Source organism: Papilio xuthus, unplaced genomic scaffold (genome assembly GCF_000836235.2).
Source record: "Papilio xuthus unplaced genomic scaffold, Pxut_1.1 DF828037.1, whole genome shotgun sequence".
NCBI classification, from domain to species: Eukaryota; Metazoa; Arthropoda; class Insecta; order Lepidoptera; family Papilionidae; genus Papilio; species Papilio xuthus.
In genome coordinates this window covers 1,472,666-1,493,535 of record NW_013530612.1, presented here as the reverse complement: position 1 = coordinate 1,493,535, position 20,870 = coordinate 1,472,666, and the positions used below count along the sequence as shown (strand labels likewise).

Here is a 20,870-nt window from a genome sequence, read left to right as displayed (position 1 = left end):
AGTATTACATACGCTAGTACACTATTCCTGTCCAAAGCTCTGCAGGTATTAGATAGAGTTTTGTTTGGCAAATGGCTGTTTACTAAGCCCTTATAGATAAGATGTATCCGTGTAATGGGAGGTTTGGAGTTGGTGGGGGTATTGAACTCGGCTGTTGTTTATTCATCGCTCGGAGCGAAGCGCGCCAGGTCACAGCCGCAACATTTTACGTAATTCTGAGCATTTAAGTATTTTATTATTTAACAAATGGCTTCAAGATTTTTATATTACTTTGCTTAGTAATTTGGCCGTCAAGTAATCACCTGCGCTCTCTCAATATTAGTACCCCTAGTTATTCCATAGAAATAAAAATAATCAAATTAATTCAATTTCTGTTCGTGTCCTCTGTCGGTTAAACACAGGCAACTCAATAGTAACCATGGGTCGCTTCGCTATTTCGGCGAATTCAGATGTTTGTTTGCCACCTTATAATACAAAAACCGATTCAGTGGTAATCTTTACTGTTAATCCTTTAAACACAACGTGAAAAACGTATGACATAATGTAGTCACATAATAAGACGGCTCACATTTTATGTAGCTGACTATACTTTAGATATATCCGTAGGCAATAAACTTGCATAATCTCGTCGCCAAGACTCTGCGGCGCCTCAAGCTCGCTTATATCGATAGTCGCTTAAGCCTGTTTGTGAGAACTCTATCTCAATAACGAGGTACAGTCAGCTACAGTCGAGGCAGACGGGCGCGACTGTTGCTTCGTGTAATCCCTGCTTACTAGCACTTACGAGGATTCACCGCAATTGGATTACCACGGCGGAGACATTAACATAATAATAATCCCGTATGCTCGTTACAAAGTACAGATAAATAAACGTATGATTTATTTATGTTTTTCCTGTGTCAATATTTATGCAAAAGTTGCGAAGAATATAACAACTCATACGAAGATAACGCCGCTGTGAGTTATAAAAAGGTTTTTTCAACTAGTAACTACATACAATAATTAGATAAAACAAGGGACAAGACTAAGTTTTATCATTAAAGCTTTTACCTCACTTTATCGTTATTATAATAGCAATTTAAAGCTAAAACGGTATAAGGTAGTCGACGGTAAAATAAAAAGTTGGCGAAAGCAAACGGCGATACAATCTTATCTGGGAGCCTTCAGTGGCCGCACTTAGAGCAGGCAATTAGGGCAGGGCAGTTTTATTTTTACTTCATCTATTTGCGGACTGTTTGACGTCAAAAAGGCACGACAAAGGGCGGAGCCAGATAAATATACACTTAGTACCCTGAACTTTAAAGCTTATAATGTCGCAACACAGTTTTTTTTTCTTTGAAGGACTTTGCAAAAAATTAATACGCTATACTTAAGCCTTATTTTAATTCCATCAGATTAATAAGATGACAATGAAGAACAAGGAAGGTAGATAAATAATAAAACGTAAATCTGTACAGTGTACTATGTTTATAAATCTAAAAGTTTGCACAAAATAGGGATGAGACAGTTCCAAAGGAATTGATACAGGCGGGACGGGTAGGGGAACAATAGAGTCATTGAGGCAATTCAAGTCGTAGCCTGGCCGCGCGCCAGGACTACGTAGGGGCGGTCGGCTGCGTCACTTCTGACTTGCGATGAACCCACTGCACTATTATGCAGAAGCTTTGTAGTAGGGCACTAGGGTCTTTATTTTCAGTAAAACATCATAAGCAACGATATATCTTCCTCCTCTACCCCAATGAAATTAGAAAAACTTCAGAAGTTACACGCAATGTTAATTATAAATAGAAAATAGTGACCATATAATAGGTAAAATATCTTAAAATTACATAAATGTGCCGCAGTCTACACTATATTTCATTAAAGTAAGCCTCAGTCGGTGACATGTTTCTAGAGGCTATTAATTAACTAAAGCGCCCTGTGAACCCGACGATAGTAAGGGGTCGATATTAAATTTACGGAGATGCGACACCAAGTTCAATAATGAATTGTGGAGATAATGAATGCGTTATAAAATTGGTCTGGTTAACATCTTAATTATTAACAAATGGAAAAAAAAACATTTAAAGAGTGGTACGATTAGAAATCTCGTCGGGAATTGATCGATTCGGATCCAAGTCTTACTGAACATTTCATGTAAAGTTTTGATTGATTGCAGGGGATCCCGTTACAGTGATTGGAGCAACTTATTTTTTCATTAATGTCACAACAAAGCCAAAATAATAACATCATTACTAATATCCTTATAATACAATGCTCATCGTGATTCTGTCAATTTATGAGATCTCAATAACATCGTTAAACAGCGTTTATTCTTTAATGGGGCTTATAATTATAAAGTTATAAGTTGTTTTAGACTTATGTAGTAGCTTATTCAATGAGACAAGGTCAAAGTGAACTGGTGCGTGTTCCATAATAAAGATGTTATGTCATCATGAGCATTGTTTTCCTTTATTGCGATTGTTTTGTTAATTGTAGTCATTGAGACGGATTACTGGAGTGTAAAAATACTAGTTAACCGAAGTTCAAAAAACACTAAGCTAACTATGGTATATATCTCTACTACATCTTGCTAAGCTACGATGATATTTGCGAAACTTCTATGTGACATTCTGTAGCCCAAACGGCATTATCAGTTTTTAAGAGTAATGATGGAATTTGGATGTTTATCTCTTAATCTTCTTCGAAGTGTCATAAGTTATTCGAGTTATTGGTTTTTGAAATCTGGGAGAATGGAAATGTAAAAAGGTTTAAATAAACGTAGCGCATACTATTGGCGCACTACATCATCTTTTTACGATGGCGGTCGAATAGCAATTTCGTTTCGTAGCATCTGCGACATACTGCACCGGTTATCAATTAACGTATTGCGAACGGCGGCGAGCGGTCGCGTCGTGGCAGAATGGAGCCAGGGAGCGACCGATTCTATCAATTTTTATTGATTCTGCCACTATGATGATTACTTTTTGGATTTTTTTTACCTACAGTTAGAATGCGATTGAAGAACATCATACGAAAATATATAGGCCCGCAAAAGTATCAATAAAGAATTTAAAAAAAAAATTACTTACCATATCTAAGTTAATGTAACTTATCATGCAATCGATCCAATAAACTAAAATAAATTCATATAAAATAATATATAAAATCGAATCAAGCGGACCAAATATAGAAATACTATTTCGAAGCGTACTTCAAATTGACAAGGGTATGATATCACGAGAGAAAGGCCTTCGTGGGGTCATTTAACTTCCTTAATACACACATTCCATTGAAAAAGAAACCGACGAAAATGTTTACTTGAAAGGAAATGTAACGGAAACGTAGAAAGGAATTTCCGCTATTTGATACCTACATGAGTACGACTTTTTCCACACATGTAGTCACTATAGGCCTTCTGATAAAGGTTAGTAAGCAGGCCTTAAAAGTGCCGCAATGATACGAATGTTCGTCTAGTAAATAAATACTGACCAAAATAAAATTATATACCGTGAACATACCCTTGTTCCTAAGAACAAGTTTCTTTTCAATGTGACCGCCTGAAGTTTTGAAAGCAAGTACACCTAAAATGTATAATAGAAAAACATTGTTATTTACTATTTTTCTCAAAACTATAATAAAAAGAAGAAGAATATAATAAAAAGTCTGTAAAATGTTTGAACTGGAATAAAAAATGAAATTCCGAAAGAAAATATGGAAGAATTTCCAAAGTTCAGTAACGGCGTACAAAGTTGGCCATCTCCCTGGTCTGCGACAAAAGAATTTTGCGTATAATCTCCGCTACCATTGCGAACAAAAGATGTCGAAATTTCAAACAACCATTCCGCCACTAGGCATTAAAGGATCGAAACTTTGGAAGGCACACAAAGGCTCCATACAAATACCACAACACCTAAAAACTAGCATTTAATCACTTTGTACGAAAAACAAATATAAAAATTTGAATTGACAAATCAGTGCCATGTTTACACAGTGATAACAATGGTATGGGCAAACATTGTTAAAATTACGAAATTTGAGTTGAGTCAGTCAAATTGGAACAATCTTAAAAACACTATTCATTTCTCATGTAAAGTAGGACATAAGAAACTATTGATAACATAGATGACAAGTCACAGAGTAATCGTAAAAAAGTGATCCTATAATGAAAAACTACTAACATTTGGTACATATTATTAAATCCATTTTAAACTGGTGGTGCTTCAAAAACAAATATAAAATAGGATTTGTATAAAACGTAATATAAAATTTTACAACTTTGCGAGTCCGGGCTCGGCTATAAAACCCCTATCATAAAAAGTTTGCAGCGATATTTACCTTCTAATTTATACTATTTGCTGTACGACAATTCGAAGCGACAAAGGATCGTGCAAAACTGAAATCCGTTAACTCTGCTTTTTAAGTTTTAGGTTATTTCTAATTTATTTCGGTTTTAATATCCACAATTAAGGTTATTAATATAAAAGAACAATAAAAATTTCATTTACCTAATCAAACCAAGATGTCAGGCGTCAGAAAATTTATCGCGTTAGAGCATTTAATAAACTCGCCTAAACACACAACCTGAATAATTACCTAATGGAGGCAATTTGCATTAAGAAATTTCACAAATCGACCTTTGAGCTACACAACACCCCTATTGCCGCTTGCCTAGACAACATTAATTGGATACATTTTGCACCTTCTGTGCGCCAATTTATGGCTTAGGTAATTGAATTTTATAAGGTAATTAATAGTACATAAGTTTTTTTTAATGTTATTAATTACACCTAAATTATTTCTATCATTATTGAACATGGAAGATTCATTAACAATGCTCTTCCACTAGATTTGATTAAGTAGAATATTTAGCAAATTTGTTGGACAAATCGCTGCAATTCCGTTACAGGCAAATTATTTCCATAGTTCTTTATCAATCAATGTTTGTAAGGTCAGTTTTTTGAGTATACTACATTTGAGACCATAAAAATATGGATATTTCATCATTTCGTCCCTTAAGTTTTGTGTATAGCCATTTCTAAAAGGATATATCCATTATCTACGCACTTTTGTACTCTTAAAAGTGTTGTTTTCAATCATTATGCAAAGTTTTTCCTCATCGCGTACCGCGATCTAACCTTACCTCGACCTTATTTGTATCTAAGTAGAAATATTCCAATACTTAGCTCTACGTTCTTATTCAAACGTGCAAATATTCTCGTTTACATGTAAATGAAAATCATAAACAAAATTTAGCGTAGTAAAGTATTTAAATATTTGACATATCACACATTATTTCTAAGAATAACCGTTGAAAAAATGATCTTACATTTTCATAAAGCTTAATCAATGTGAAAGCTTGTAAATAAGCCCATAGATGTTAAAACCTTTCAATATAAAAGTTTAAAAAATTACAGGTGGAACAATTAAGGCGGGAACTTTTAGAGCGAAATCCAAGATACGTTGAATAGCAATGAAATGGAATGAAATTTTAATTAGACTTCCAGCATTTGGTTCTCAGATTATTGGATATAGTTCGATGAATAATTTCTGCGAGCAAATCACTAAAGTATTATAGATAAAGTTTATTTTGTTATATTAAATATGTATTTTTGTTAAACGAAAAAGATAATTTCTTAAATATAACATTCCATTAATTGCCAACTCATGCCGTCAAAAAACAAATTTTTTATAGAGGTGTGATTTCTTACTACAAATTGTTACATGAACAACTGAAAGGGGACCTTGCCTAAAGGGACTCCTTTTAATAACATATTTTTGTGAATTATTCGGTTTTTTTTTTTAATATTTTATTTTATATCACTGAAAGGAACTTTCATGTTTTTTTTAAAACGTAATATCTGCTATAACACTGCCGCAATAACAATAATATAAAAACAACAAGCATAGAGCGGAAATATAACATTTATTGCAAACGCAAACGTTCAACGGAAGTAATCAAAAATCGCGAAAAGGTTCCAGATGCAAATAAAACTTGAAAACTGTGGAATTCAAGCTTCGTAAAGATAATAAGACTGGTCACTTTAGTCATTTTACTAGTAGCTTGGAGAGAAGAGCTTGAAGACTAGAAATAGGGAGTAAATAGTCTTCTCCAGGAAATGAACTCTCAAATTGGTCAAAATGATTAAATAGGACTATCGAGAATTTTATCTATATAAATGAAACGACCTCGAATATATTTTTATAAAAAAAAAGTGCGCTCCGCGGCTCATTTTCTACATGATTTCCTTCCTCGCTTCAAACATCAATGACATTGCGAAGCATTCACAGACGACAGCCCCTGTCGTGTGACGAGACGCCAATATTTTTTATTTGGATTAAAGAGAACGCTAAAAGGAATTTAAAAGGCCTTTTAGACAACTAAACATTTCGGGGAATGTTTAACAGCTTATAAGTAGAAAATTCGTCTAATAAGTAATATGATAACTTACCTGTATCTGGAACATGGAGACGGTGTCATCGAGCATGTGCACGCGCACGGCGAGCATCTTGCCGCCCTTGCGCGGCGTGGCGGGCGGCGTGCGCGAGCCCGTGCCCCCCGCACCCGCGCCGTCCACTCCCGCCGGCGTGCTCGCCGAATGGTGCATACGACCTGGCATCACACATGCATTTTTACACTACTTAAACTCCATTTATCTATAATCTTTAATAACCAAAGGAATTTATTATGTCATTTTTGATTAAATAAACATTTTATGTAGAAAAGCTTAAGCTTTTATTTAATAAGGCTTTAATACCCCTTAAGTATTCAATGTTAAAACACAACATTAACGTTGAGATCGTATCACCGCATCTAGAGCAAGCATTACTCTACGTAAAAGCACTCCAGCGGTAAAACGACGGGTGCGCTGTCACAAACACCGGGAACTCTTTCTGAGCATACAAAGAACCGAATCATTAAAATGTAAATGAGATTTAATTGAGCTGGTATGACAAGAACTGTAAAAGTTTTTTGGTACAGTTTCCCATACATAAAGTATGGACACAAGTAAGCCTATTATTGGAGTACTGTGGCATGGAGTAGACCTAATAAAATACGTTTTTTTTTATTTCGAGTTGGTTTTTGGCCTATACATTATCTTTAAAAAGAAATTTCATCACATATGCATTTACAGTGTTAAACTAAGAAAATTTATTATTCTAAATGGGCTACACATACTTATTGATATATTTGGATAAATTCAAGTAATACAGTAAAATAAAGGTTAGTTATTTATGTGGTAAAATGTTTATACAGAGCATCTTGTCTATTACCATTTCTGACTGTTGAAATAATAACTAAAATTGCTCATTTAATAATCCCCCCCTCCAATAAAAATGCTTATAGTTTGCTATTAAAAGTAAATGAGAAATTTTCAATCCCACTTTAATACAACTCTCTTACACAATGCTCATGGTGTCAAAAGTTTGTATACAAAACTCTACAATAGATGTGTCCCTTTTGTTTCACTCCCCACCTCATACTGTATACACATGTATATGTGTTCTCAACCCTAGTGCTAGAACATTTTTACACTATGGCATGAACATAAAACTATACAACTTGTAATTTTAAGTAAAACAAAATATATTATCCAACCTTTTATATCTTCTCCACTCCTTTAATAAATGTGTAAAAATATCAAACTACTAAACCCATTTACAATCATATCATGAACAACTATTTTTAAAGATATTGCACAAACTGAGAAACATGAAATTTGACTAAAGACAATGTGGAAAAGAAACACATAAGGCTATTATTAATAAATATATATCTTAGATTATAAATTATGGTCCTATATAGATCAATAGGCAACAATTAGTAGAGTTAATTTTCATATGAAATATTTCATGGTATAAAATTAAACTTACCCGGTAATGTATGGTAGCCTATTGTGGACAGATGTCCTGTTGAATTACAACTACCCGGGGGAAGCTCAGACTCCATCATATTGCTTTATTATCACTCTGATGCAATAACACACATGATCCAAAACTAACTGCCATCATACAGCCTATGTTCAATATCCACAACTTTTCTTGACTTAATTTGTCAACCTGTAGACAATGAAAAATTTAAAAAAATTACATGAATATAACTCATGAAGTTATTACTTATAACACATTTTTATTGCTATATGACACTTAAAAACAATTGTATGTTTGTAGTCTATGCATTACTAAACCACTGGTCATATTTTAGTAATTATTTGTGAATAAAAAAAATACACCTAGTAAATCTTATGTAAAAATTTTAAAGCACAGTTATAGAAACCAAATATTTACTTCTACTGAATAAAACAAAAAAAATTGAATTAATTCTTCATATGTTTTATGTTATAAGAACAAACAAAACTCTCTTTTATAGTTATGCTGATTGTGATAAATGTATAATAGTATAAAAATATTATTTCTTATCTCTCTATGGTATTATAAAGTTGGTTTAAATAATGTTCAAACTTATAATTACCTAGAAAATTGTAATAATTTACTTAAAATTTTTGGCTTTATTAAATTACTTATAATTACCAATTTAATAATTTAGTTAAATTAACACTTTAAGCCTATTTCACAATTGGATGTCTATATTATTCAGTAGTAAATCATAAATAGAATTTAATGACCAAACAAGAGATAACATTAACAATAATCACCTAATAATATTATAATATAAATAATTTGATCTACCTCTTTATTAAGTTGTATTCACAAAATCACTGAATTTAATATATAAACACTTTTTTCAAACAGAAAAACTTATACTATACTGCAGTTTAGTACTATTAAATTAAATCTTTACTGCATATGATGCAGGACCGGCGCCCCAATTCGCACCCTTAGACATAAATAGGAGCTCCAATGCAATAACCAGAAAATAGGTCAACGGAGGTGTGCCCGGCCACCCTGACAGAGACAACAACACCCTCGACGCATCATAATCCTGTGCAAATTAAATTACAACTTTGGTGCTCAACAAATCCCTGAATAATTAATAAATACATTGTTTATAAGGCCTGAAATTTTCGTCATAAATATTTGAAATGTTATCTTACCTTTAAGCGTAAAAACGAGGGACGCAACTCAGCCCCGACCTCCAGTTTTACCGACCTGTCAACCACCAAGTTCAGTCATTGATCTTTTTCATGTAATACACCATACACTATGAACAATTACCACTTTTATGGTACACTCCCGTTGACACTAACCTAAAAAACAAATACACACATTTTTCACTTTATTTTATTAATTTTTAAACATTATTTGTCATTTTTCGTTCACACACCCTAACCGCACGCGCGCCATATTTATTTACTTTATCAATGTTGCCTGAATAAGGATGTTTTGAAAAAAAAAAATCATTGTGTCACAAAGTTTAATTAAGAAATTGAACAAACATAATTGTATACTATAAAGCTATCAACATTCAAACACAGAATTTAATTTAAACGTTAAACTACTAACTAAAATATGTAAATTTTTAATCTACTTAATTATTTACCCAAGGAGCCATTTAAAAGGAATGATTGTTTTTCAAACTTGGTTAAACGAAACGTTAACGTCATCAAACGCTGTAAAACTGTCAAACAAATGTCAACAGAGCTCATTGTGTCATTGTGTTTGTGTTGCAGTATTATGTTTATTTATCTGATTTTGTCTCTCTTAACTAATTAGGGTAACGTTAAATGCTTTGATAGAACAAAAATTTATGTGTGAGATATAAAGTATGTTCATTTAATTAACAAATATGGAAACTACTCCACTTTTGACACGACCCAAAAAGAAATCTATCTGGTCAAGGTACAATTAATAATTTTCTTCGTTTTTGGATTATTATTTTTTTACTAAACCTGTTATTTTTTATTAATTTCAGATTTAGTTTCACGAGATTTCGTAAGAAGGAATTTAGTTCTAGAGTAATTTATTTAGGACAATTACCTGAAGATGATTATCCAGCAAACCATGTTTGTAATCAGGTAAGATTTCAATTTTATTTATTGTTTTAGCATTATCCCAACAACTAAAATCACTTGATCTTACAAGTAAAGTACTTTTTTTATTAAACTGTAGACAAGCTATAACTAAAAATGCTCTAACAGAAATATATTGTTTTACAGAAATATAGCATTATTACATTCCTGCCTCTAGTATTATTTGAACAGTTTCGCTTCTTCTTAAACTTGTATTTTCTTGTGATGGCCTTGAGCCAGTTCATACCGAGCATAAGAATAGGATACTTGTATACATACTGGGGTCCATTGTGCTTTGTACTTGCTGTTACATTGTTCAGAGAAGCAATTGATGACTTTAGAAGATACAGGTAATATTAAAAATAACACAAATAAAATACATAACACTAACTTTACAACCAGAACATAGTTTTTAACACAATACATAATATTTGGAAACATACAAATTTCTTACTGTTTCATATTGTTGAAAGAACACTAGCTAGTTATTTTTTTCACCTGCAAGAGTTAGTATGATATACATCCCATTTCACACTTGCAGAAGAGATAAAGAAGTAAACAGACAACACTATGAGCGTGTTGTTCTAGACACTCCAATTGATGGCTACCGTCCATTTTACACGGAATATGTTCCCGCATCAGCTCTAAGAGTGGGTGACATTGTAATGCTGCACAAAGGTCAGAGAGTGCCAGCGGATATGATATTACTAAGAACTAATGAGACAATGGGCACAGTGTTCATACGAACGGACCAATTAGATGGAGAGATTGATTGGAAATTGCGGTAAGGGTTATACACAGAAATTATACATTGTTTGTCATCTCTAGTAAGCAAGGTATTGTGGTCTCTGGTGGTGCTAAACGACATACAAACAATTGCCTTATTGCAACTAAGTACAGTCAGCTGCATAAATATGTATTCATTTACAACATTTTAAAAAACTTTTATACACCTTCGGTTTTAAACTGACTATGAATATGTGGTAATGATGAATACATGGATATATATTTTTGTAAATAAAGGGGTTAACTAACTTTGTAATTAAAGTAAATTTATATTTATGCAGCTATTATATTATACCAGTCAACAGGACTGTACATATAAAAGTTTCAGTTGTGACTGCAATAGATAAGTTAATTACGAATACAAAGACAACAATAAATGTTAACATAAAAGTTGAACGCTTTATCTTACATTATGATTCACAATAGTTTATTATTTTCCTTTGAATTGTAATTATTATTATCTGTATTGGGCGATTGTCCCATCATTACAAAATGTATGTTTCGGTATTTTTTAGAATACCACTGCCTTCAACTCAAAAACTACCAACTGATGCACACCTACTAGATATAAATGCACAGATCTTTGTAGAGAAGCCAGAGAAGGATATCCATTCTTTTATCGGCACATGTACTAGGTTGGATGAAGAAGAAAGTGATTCTTTGGATATTGAAAATACGCTTTGGAGAGGATGTGTTGTGGCATCAGGACAGGCTACCGGCTTAGTGATATATACAGGTAGATATAGAATTTTTAATTCATAAATATTTTGGTATTCAAATTATGTTATAGATTTATCATTTTCATATCAAATGTTTAAAAAACACTTGCATATTATATTTTTAAAGTTTTATTTATATTAGTCTTTTCAAATATCTTGCTGGCTTATGGTCATGTGCCCTCACCCCGCAGTCAGCTGCGCACCAATACACCTAACATTGTGTTCTGCACAGCAACTTGCGAGAAGTAAAAAAGCACCAAGATATCAGAAAATGAATACATCTAATGACATGACTTTACATGAAAAACATGCATTTAATGTTATACAATAAGTCTTAATGATGTTTTCTCAATCTCTTACATTCTAACCAGGCATAGAGACACGCAGTGTAATGAACAATGCAGTACCTCGGTCAAAAGTGGGTCGTCTAGACCTGCAGGTGAACGACCTCACTAAAGTACTGTTTGTTGCCACAATACTCATCTCCTTCCTGTTGATCACACTTAAAGGCTTTGATGGACCCTGGTTTGGATTCTTCTTTAGATTTGTGCTACTATTTTCTTACATCATTCCAATCAGGTGAGCTATTACAAGAGAAGACATAGAATTTATAATGTTTTTAGTTTTGGAGTTTTCTGGAATTTTTAAATGAAGTACACATGTCTAATTTAAAGAATTTTAGATGTATTTCATTTCAATGGAATAATTGTTTAAACATAGCAATGATATAAATTGCTCTTTTCTGTATTTATCATATTTAATCTGTTGTCAACAGTTTAAGAGTGAATCTAGACATGGGCAAAGCGTTTTATTCATGGACAATACAAAGAGACAAACAGATTGAGGGTACAGTGATGCGGTCTACAACTATACCGGAGGAGCTTGGTCGTATACAATATTTGCTCGCTGACAAAACTGGGACGTTGACTAAGAATGAAATGGTCTTCCAGAAGCTTCATCTACAAAATGCATCATTTCATAGGAATAATTTTCATGAGGTAATGTTTTCACTTTTTTATGCGTTTTTCAATAATTTTAGTATGAAATAATATGAGCAAAAACAATGTTGTATTCAAGTCTCTTTTCTAAATCAAGGCTTATATATTTTTTTAAATGATAAATATATTTCAATTTTTAAGATTAAAAGCTATGTAAATATTAAAATTTTGCTACTTTTTAAATATAATCATCATACAATGTCATTTTTTTTTCTATTTTTTTACAAAGTTAATATACGTTCTGTAGAATAAAAACGAAAACTTAAGTCTCATTGGAAGTCACGTCTCTTTGTTTAAAATATTTTGATATGGCATAAATGAGACATCACATTTATAGTTTCCCCAAACATAAACAAGTCACAATTCTGCATAGCCCTTTATTCTTCTCTACAGGTGGAAGCATTCCTGACTCAGTACATAACGAACGACGCGCCCTCCCTGCCGACCTCGCCCAGTGGTCAGGGCGCCGCACTCGCGCCCACACCGCGACAGATATGGGAGGTGGTGCTCGCCATTGCACTCTGCCACAATGTCACACCCGTCTATGATATAGAGGACCAGAGAGCTGATGAAGCACAATCAGGTCAGGATTCATTTTAATCTTCTTTCCTTTCCCACACTTTTCTTAAAGAGAAGGGGGAAACATTCTGTTACAATGTGCCCCGTCCTCCGTCGGGAAGCGGTCACTTAACTATTTTGGCGAATTCAGATGGCCAATGGCTCGTTTATTATCTCATAATTAAAAAAAACTGCCACTTCACTAAAAAAATAAGTTAAAACTAAACGAGATAGAAGCTTTCAACCTTGACAGAAGTAAAGATAGACTAAATAACGCAAAATTTGTGCTTCGACGCCACGATCACGTGATTGACGTCCGTACTTGTAACTAGAACACTATAAGCGCTTTAATAAGCTGTATATGTTGTCAGACATGGGCAGCTCGATGATGTCTGAGAGTTGCGGGGGCGCGGTGCCGCAGCAGCAGCTGTGCGACTACCAGGCCGCCAGCCCCGACGAGGTCGCGCTCGTCAAGTGGACCGACATGGTAACACTTTACATATGCTACCACAACACAATAACAGGATAAAGTAATTTTCAAATATCTTTGCGGCTCTCAACAGAATGCACACAGCTCATCGCGCAAATGACCTTGAGCCGGCAAGATATTTGAAAAGAACTATACTATGAACGACTGTAATATGATACAGAACCTTATAGATACACGTCTCTGCTTGTATTTTCTGTGAATTAAATCGATTCTACATTGATTAACGTACACAAAACTTATACCACGAACTTAGCTGCAGCGTCAGGAAGCAATTTATAGTGCAATCTTTAATAGTATTTATGTTACCAGATGGGAGTATCGCTATATAGAAGAGACCTGCACAACATCTCGCTGAAGCTGCGCGCGGCCAACGAGATCATGCAGTTCAATATACTGCAGGTGTTCCCCTTCACCAGCGAGAGTAAGATGATGGGCATCATTGTACAGGTATGGACCATACTACGTTCATAAACTTGATTTGGACTTTTATAAGAACATCTGTTTGACACAAATACTGTTTACCAACTGGAGTGTAATAACAATTATGACCTTGAACTTCTAAAATACTTAAAATAACTGTAAATGCCACGCTTTTTTTTATAGTTTACATCCTCCAGATCCTTGAGTAATCACCAGTCATTTTATCCTAGTTGTTTTATTACGAGAAATTAACACTTGGGGACTCCTAAAGTTACCACGTAATGACTTTGAGTAAGTTAGTAAGGACTGTAAGTAAACTCAACAGGAAGAGAACTCTGGGGAGATAACGTACTACGTGAAGGGCGCGGACGTGGCGCTGTCCCGTGCTGTGGGCGCTGCGGGCGCGGGCTGGCTGAGCGCGGAGTGTAGCGCGCTGGCAGCTGAAGGTCTGCGCACGCTCGTCGTCGCCAAGAAAACATTGACCAAGAACGAATATCTTGAATTTGAAGTACGAACGTAGCATTTAAGTATTAGCGAATGCAACGGAACACATTTACGAACATTGTTCCAATAACAATTGGTCCAACTGACAATCAGACCTCGCACATAACCACGAGCCACCGTAAAGTTTGAATATTGTAATACAATCAAATCTTCTTGTTGATATTTTTATCTGAACCGGTGAGGGGCGCTGCTATCGCGGTTAGCTATGTCTCAATGTAATACATAAAACATACTTAAATATAAAAAGTGATATAAGCGGAAAAAAATGACTTGATAGTTACAATACAAAAAGGATCTTGTGTCTTTTTGAGGTTGACAGAGGGGTGCTAGTGTCCTTGAGAGTGTAAATTTTGAATGATTTGTTAGAGCGAGTACAACGAGGCGCGGCTGAGCGTGATGAACCGCAGCGAGCGCACGGCGGCGGCGCTGGGCCGGCTGCAGCGCGGCCTGGTGCTGCTCGGACTCACCGGCGTGGAGGACCGCCTCGCTGACGACGTACCCCGCACGCTCGCTATGCTGCGCACTGCCAATATCAAGGTCACTTGGGTACAACATAAAAAAAGATAATCACCAAATAATGATTATTTTTTCTTAAATGTAATAGACTAAATTATATTGAAAAAAAAACCTTTGGTTGTCTACTTATGACTGAGGATTTTTTACAATTATTTCATGTCTTCTAGATAGATAGATCTAAAGCTTTATTATGAGTTAGCGAACTCAATTTTACCTAGCTTTTAGTACAGTGTAGCCTATTGAAAAAGATTGAGTGTGGTCAACCGTTTATTATTCGCCAAATGAGATCACAGCTAGTTTTGATGTATACTGGATTGCCTTATAGATAGTTATCAAAAACCCGATTAGTTTAGTATGATACCGTGTGTTTAGATCTGGATGTTGACGGGTGACAAGCTGGAGACTGCGCTGTGCATCGCGCGCTCGCTGCAGCTGGGCGGCGGCCGGCGCTGGCTGAGCGCGCCCGAGTGCACCACGCGCCGCGACGCGCATCACCTGCTCCTCTCCCTGCAGAACGCCGAAGATGACACCGATCTCATCATAGAGGGGGAGACGCTAGAGGTAACAATACGGACATTACCATACAAGTGATCTTAAAAAAAACCTTCCAATTTTCGGCTCTTTTTTTAGTTTTTTTAGAAATCCGGCTCGAAGGACCACATGTTCAAAAAAAAGCAGTTTGTTGCATCAAAAATTTTGTTTTATTTAGTTATAAAGCGTTTTGCGTGTTCTTTATGATTGCTGAGTTGCTTTTATCCCTTCTGTGACGTTTGCTGTGCAGATTTTTGTATTTCATAAAGCGGTTGTTAATGTGTCGGAATGGTAGGTGTGCCTGCAGTCGTACGAGGAGGAGTTCGTGGCGGTGCTGCAGCGCTGCAGCGGGGTGGTGGTGGCGCGCTGCTCGCCCACACAGAAGGCGCGCGTGGCGAGGTTGCTGCGTGCGCGCGGACATGTCGTCGCAGCTGTCGGGGATGGCGGCAACGACGTCGCTATGATACAGGAGGCTGATATAGGTAAATAAACGTCTTCATATCATTATTTCTATACAAAATTCTTCGCGATACATCTGCAATTTATTTAACATCTTTATATTTTAGGTATCTTCTTTTTTTTTGTATTGTTAGACGTTGTGTATGATTATTGTCAATTATGTTGTAAATACTGTCATGAAAATGAGTATGCCAATTAGAACTTGTTTTTAGCTTTTAAAGCTAGCTATGAGCCAAGTTTAGTAATTGGGTTGGTTTTTTTTTGGTATGAGAGAAGGGGTCAAACGAGAAGATCACATACGTCCATGTACATTAACAATATCATCGGAACTGCACTTGCTTTGCTGGCGTATTAGATGAAAATAGATTTTTCTTGAAATATTTAATTTAAGCGTTTCATGTACTTGGGTGTGTTCAGTTTGTGTTGAGTAATGTAAGGATGTGTGTCAGGTGTGGGTATCGAGGGTCTGGAGGGTCGCGCCGCGTCGCTGGCGGGAGACGTGAGCGTGCGCGGTCTGTCAGCACTGGCGCGCCTGCTGCTGGTGCACGGCCGCCGCGCCGCCATGCGCTCCGCAGCTCTCTCGCTCTTCATTGTTCATCGCGGACTCATCGTCTCCACTATGCAGGTACACTTACCTACAACTACAACTCACCATTTATTATAATATACCTCGAGACATATTTGTAACTAGTGTTTACTAAGGAAATCCGGAAAAAAACAGTGTATTGAGTCAACACTGGCATTACTAAAATGTCGACGTTTATGTCCCCACACTATTCATTCTGACAGTGGACTTTGTAACGAAAGCACGTCATTCGCGCCAAGGGATTCTAACTAATTTATATTATGTTCTACCAATATTATATAAAATACAAAATTATATACCTATACCAAATTTCATAAAGATTTGTTGAGCTGTTCTGGAGAAATGTAGTAACAACAACATCCATCCAAACTTTCGCATTTATAACTTTAGTGAAGTGTGATGTTATTTTCATTTGTTCTCAGGCGGTGTTCTCAGTTGTGTTCTACTTCTCTTCCGTGTCTCTCTACCCTGGTTTCCTCATGGTTGGATACGGAACTGTCTTCACCATGCTACCAGTATTCTCTCTAGTCAGTTACATTTATTATCTCATACGATATGTTTTTGTCTTTGAAAGAACAAAGGTGTTGGTGTCATTTCTATGTTATTTAGATTAAAATTGTAAAAAGGAAATTAAACACATGCATGTTGACGTCAATGTCAGAGACGTCAGTGATCATAGACAAACCATAGATTATTAATTAAAAAAAAAAACACAGATTACAATATTTTATTGTATAGGTATTTTATTTCTAGGTTATATTACATTCAAGATTTTAATTTTTTTTTTTTGACAGGTACTAGACAAAGACATACCAAGTTCGACCGCGCTTAGATATCCCCAGCTGTATCGACAGCTCACCAAAGGAAGACATCTCTCATATAAAACTTTCTACATATGGACTGGAATATCTATTTATCAAGGTAAGACTCTTTCATTGAAATAAAAAGCAGAAAATAATAAGCAAAATCATTTTAGACTAGTAATAAAGCCAGCTAGTTAGTAGAATTAAATTGATTTTACAATATGACCATTTTTTTTTAATTTAGCGTTTTTCCAATGAATTAAATGCCATTTTATTTTTACTAAATTTCTCTTCTTTTGTATACTTTAACTACTTTCTGATATTCACGTTGGCTTCTCCTACGTTAAAGTATACAATATAACGCGTACGCACACACGTCACTTCTAGCGTATGCGTCCGTAAACATGACTCCAACTTGTTTGTTCTACAGGCGGTGTGATAATGTATGGCGCGCTGGTACTGTTCGAGGAGCAGCTGATCCACATCGTGGAGATCAGCTATACCGCCCTCATCCTGACCGAGCTGATCATGGTCGCCCTCACAGTCGCCACCTGGCACCGCCTCATGGCGCTCGCGGAGCTCATCAGCCTCGCCATGTATACTGCTACGCTGCTAATATTCACCACATACTTTGGTATGAAAATATTCTTATAACATGCTATTATAATCTAAATCATATAATCTGAAATATATATGACAAATGACTAATAGAGTTTCTTTTGACGGATCAACTTTTTGTTATTGTTGTCTCACCTTAGCACACTGAGGCACGAATGCGGAGCGAACTCCAATCATAGATATCGCTTGGAAATTGCGAAAAAAAATAATGTCCATTTCATGTCAAACAGCGTATTGAGTAAAATGTGATGTTTATTTTGTAACGACACGGCTCTCTGAACCGGTGGGCATAAGTCAAACTAAATTGACAGCTCACTAACGCCCCTGTCAACATCAAAAAATGTCACAATCTTCTTTGTACTGTAGCTGTCATGTGATTTTTTCTTTTATGACATTTTCTATATCTAAGAAGGTTTTATATAACACTCTGACCGCCGCGATTACAATGCAAACCGCGATAGCAGCGCCTCTCACAGATTCAGATATCCTGATTTTTAACGTGTTTCAGACGCGGACTTCATCCGGCACTGGGACTTCTGGTGGAAGGTGACAACCATCACTCTGGTGTCATGTCTGCCGCTTTACATCGTCAAACATATGCACCGCAAATGGCGCGACCGACAGTACAAGAACATACGGAAATGACCCCTATGATACACGCAGTTAGGTCCAAATTCCAACTCCTGTATTACATTATTAGTTAACGTAACATGTGATAGAAAATTAACAATTAGCTGAAATCGTTTTCTTTCATATTCTTTCTCTCGTTAAAATATTATTTTGACTTGTTTACATACTGTCTTACAAAATTAAAATAAAACCTAAATAGGATTGGACTTTAATAAACCAAGATGCCTTAATTGGGTTTGTCCGCCATTTGGTCTGTGCCCCTGAACTATTCGACTACCTCAAGTTATCAGCGGGGCTAGACAAAGTCCTTTAACTCAGAAGCGATCCCATAACGAATTGCAAAAATGTATGGAACTGACGCGTGACATTCACGTGACTTATTGAGAGTTCCATACATTTTTGAATCGCTTCGGAGCGAGTGCATTTTGTGTAGCCCCTCTCAGTTATTTCAATAGAAGATTTCTGAGCGATTTGCCGAGTTCTGAAACAAATTCTGGCGGACTACCTAAATAACCATATTGTAGATAGAATCAGTGATATATAAATCATATACTAAGTTATATTGCAGTTAATGCATTTAAATTAGTATTAGAAAAATAATACAACATATAAATAAGTTAAATAATATATATTAAGCGAAAGTGACAGAGAATGTTAACTTACGTAAAATAGAATGCTGATAATTCCCTAAAGGCACGCGTACATTGCTCGTCATCTGATGCACGACTGACGATTTTAGTTTGCTTTGTATATTTACATAGCAAAGTATCAATTATCAGCGGCAAACGCATAGAAAGACTGATTTATCAACAAGAAATCTGTTCCAGCCGTGGGTACAGTGCGTCAGGCGCGGGACAATGGACGCGTACCTAAGTAACTTCTTACTAAAAAGGAAAGGAAAAAGTATAATGCCGAAACACTGAAAAATATTGCCATCTCTGTTACTCTGTTTTAGAAAATTGAGATAACAATATGTTTTTTATGCAAGTATCTTTGACAAATTTATTATGGTTCGTTTGCATTCATTGTCTCGTTTCACTTTTGCACATGTATTACTATGGACTCACATTTGTTACCTAAAGAAATTATGCACGGGCTTTAATTTTGCACTATCTCATATTTTCGTACTACACTTAAGAGGTTTTTTTTTTTAATTTGCATCACAGTTAATAATATATAATAATAAAGGAGAAGATCGTAAAATAATAATAATTTAGTAAAACTATAATAGAAACAATTTGTCTAGAGAACTAATCTTTGTTTAATCTTCTTCCTTTCAAGCTCTATTTGTCCTAGTCTATATTTATCTCTCTTTCTATCAAATGTCAAACATCGCTTTTTCTCTTTCCCTCATCGAATATCATCTTTACTAAATGGTTGCATTAAAACAGTGTCATCTCCCTCACACTCTTTGAAAAGATAAAGACAACAATATGTTTTATATAAAAAGCAATAGAATAACACGTTTTTGGTAAACAGTTGTCTTTGTAATTTAGATTAAAATTGTTTTTAAGCGACATTATATGTATTAACTAATATATGTTAACCGTATTTTTACTGTGATTTCAAATTTTATGATATTAATATAAATATTCCATTAATATTTTGTATATGTATAATGTAAGCTTGAAAATGTCATATGTGAGGTACAAATTTTATTAAATTGTGATATTTATATTTATTTGATTGTATTTATGTTAAAGCCTTATTATAGTGGGTTGGTTAATGTAGATTTTAAAATGTTTATCGTTTAGTATTATTCAAGTTTTATGAACGTTTGTATTAATGAGTCGTAATAAATGACATGTTTTATATAAAGCTTTTTTTTATATCATAAGGTAGCAAGCGGCCACCTGAAATAGCGAAGTGAACCTTGCCCATAGACATACGCAAGTGCATATGCGTTGCCTACCTTTAATTGACAGAGGAGAGGATGCACAGAAAGAAAATATTTTCCCTTCCCATGCATCCTCTTATCCGGAAAGTCCACTTCCACTTCCCATCCTTTCCTTATAAGAAAAAGGGTGGGAAGGGAAAGAGGACTAAATTAGACCTTCGGACGTACACTCATCAGACTGCACGCGGAACTTCACGCCTGTCTTCTGTGTAGTCGTAGTATTTCACCGGGCCGGGCCAATTCGTGCGAAGATGTTAAAGCGGGCTTTACCACAGTTAAACCTATTTTTATTCATATTTAAACCACTGGCCGATTGGGATTTGGGATGCGTTATCTTATCTTAGTTTTATCCCAGATAGAGTTTGATTTATTTTTCATGGTAAGGCTTGTGATAAAAGCAGCAAT

The 20,870-nt window shown here is 35.2% G+C and overlaps 2 protein-coding genes across 2 annotated transcripts in view; one reads left to right on the top strand and one right to left on the bottom strand.

Annotated features, from left to right (window-relative positions):
• The window catches only part of Cdep (Chondrocyte-derived ezrin-like domain containing protein), a 35,470-nt gene extending 26,191 nt beyond the window's left edge, over window positions 1–9,279 (bottom strand). Inside the window, exons 1-3 of the mRNA XM_013307838.1 lie at window positions 9,036–9,279; window positions 7,855–8,040; window positions 6,432–6,592 (exon numbers count right to left, since the gene is read on the bottom strand). Of these exons, the coding sequence (XP_013163292.1) occupies window positions 6,432–6,592; window positions 7,855–7,933 (240 nt within the window). The 5' untranslated portion in view covers window positions 7,934–8,040; window positions 9,036–9,279. The remainder of the gene's footprint in view (window positions 1–6,431; window positions 6,593–7,854; window positions 8,041–9,035) is intronic.
• A 283-nt stretch (window positions 9,280–9,562) lies between these two features.
• LOC106114707 (probable phospholipid-transporting ATPase IIB) lies at window positions 9,563–20,355 on the top strand. The gene is made up of 19 exons (XM_013308010.1): window positions 9,563–9,780; window positions 9,854–9,956; window positions 10,098–10,300; window positions 10,492–10,734; window positions 11,252–11,472; window positions 11,827–12,034; window positions 12,231–12,453; window positions 12,847–13,036; window positions 13,383–13,498; window positions 13,811–13,948; window positions 14,247–14,429; window positions 14,792–14,962; window positions 15,314–15,502; window positions 15,768–15,954; window positions 16,381–16,556; window positions 16,940–17,044; window positions 17,312–17,438; window positions 17,751–17,954; window positions 18,447–20,355. Exons 1-19 carry the CDS (start codon window positions 9,728–9,730, stop codon window positions 18,581–18,583), a joined length of 3,177 nt encoding a protein of 1,058 aa, XP_013163464.1. The 5' UTR covers window positions 9,563–9,727; the 3' UTR covers window positions 18,584–20,355.
• The last annotated feature ends 515 nt before the right edge of the window (window positions 20,356–20,870 follow it).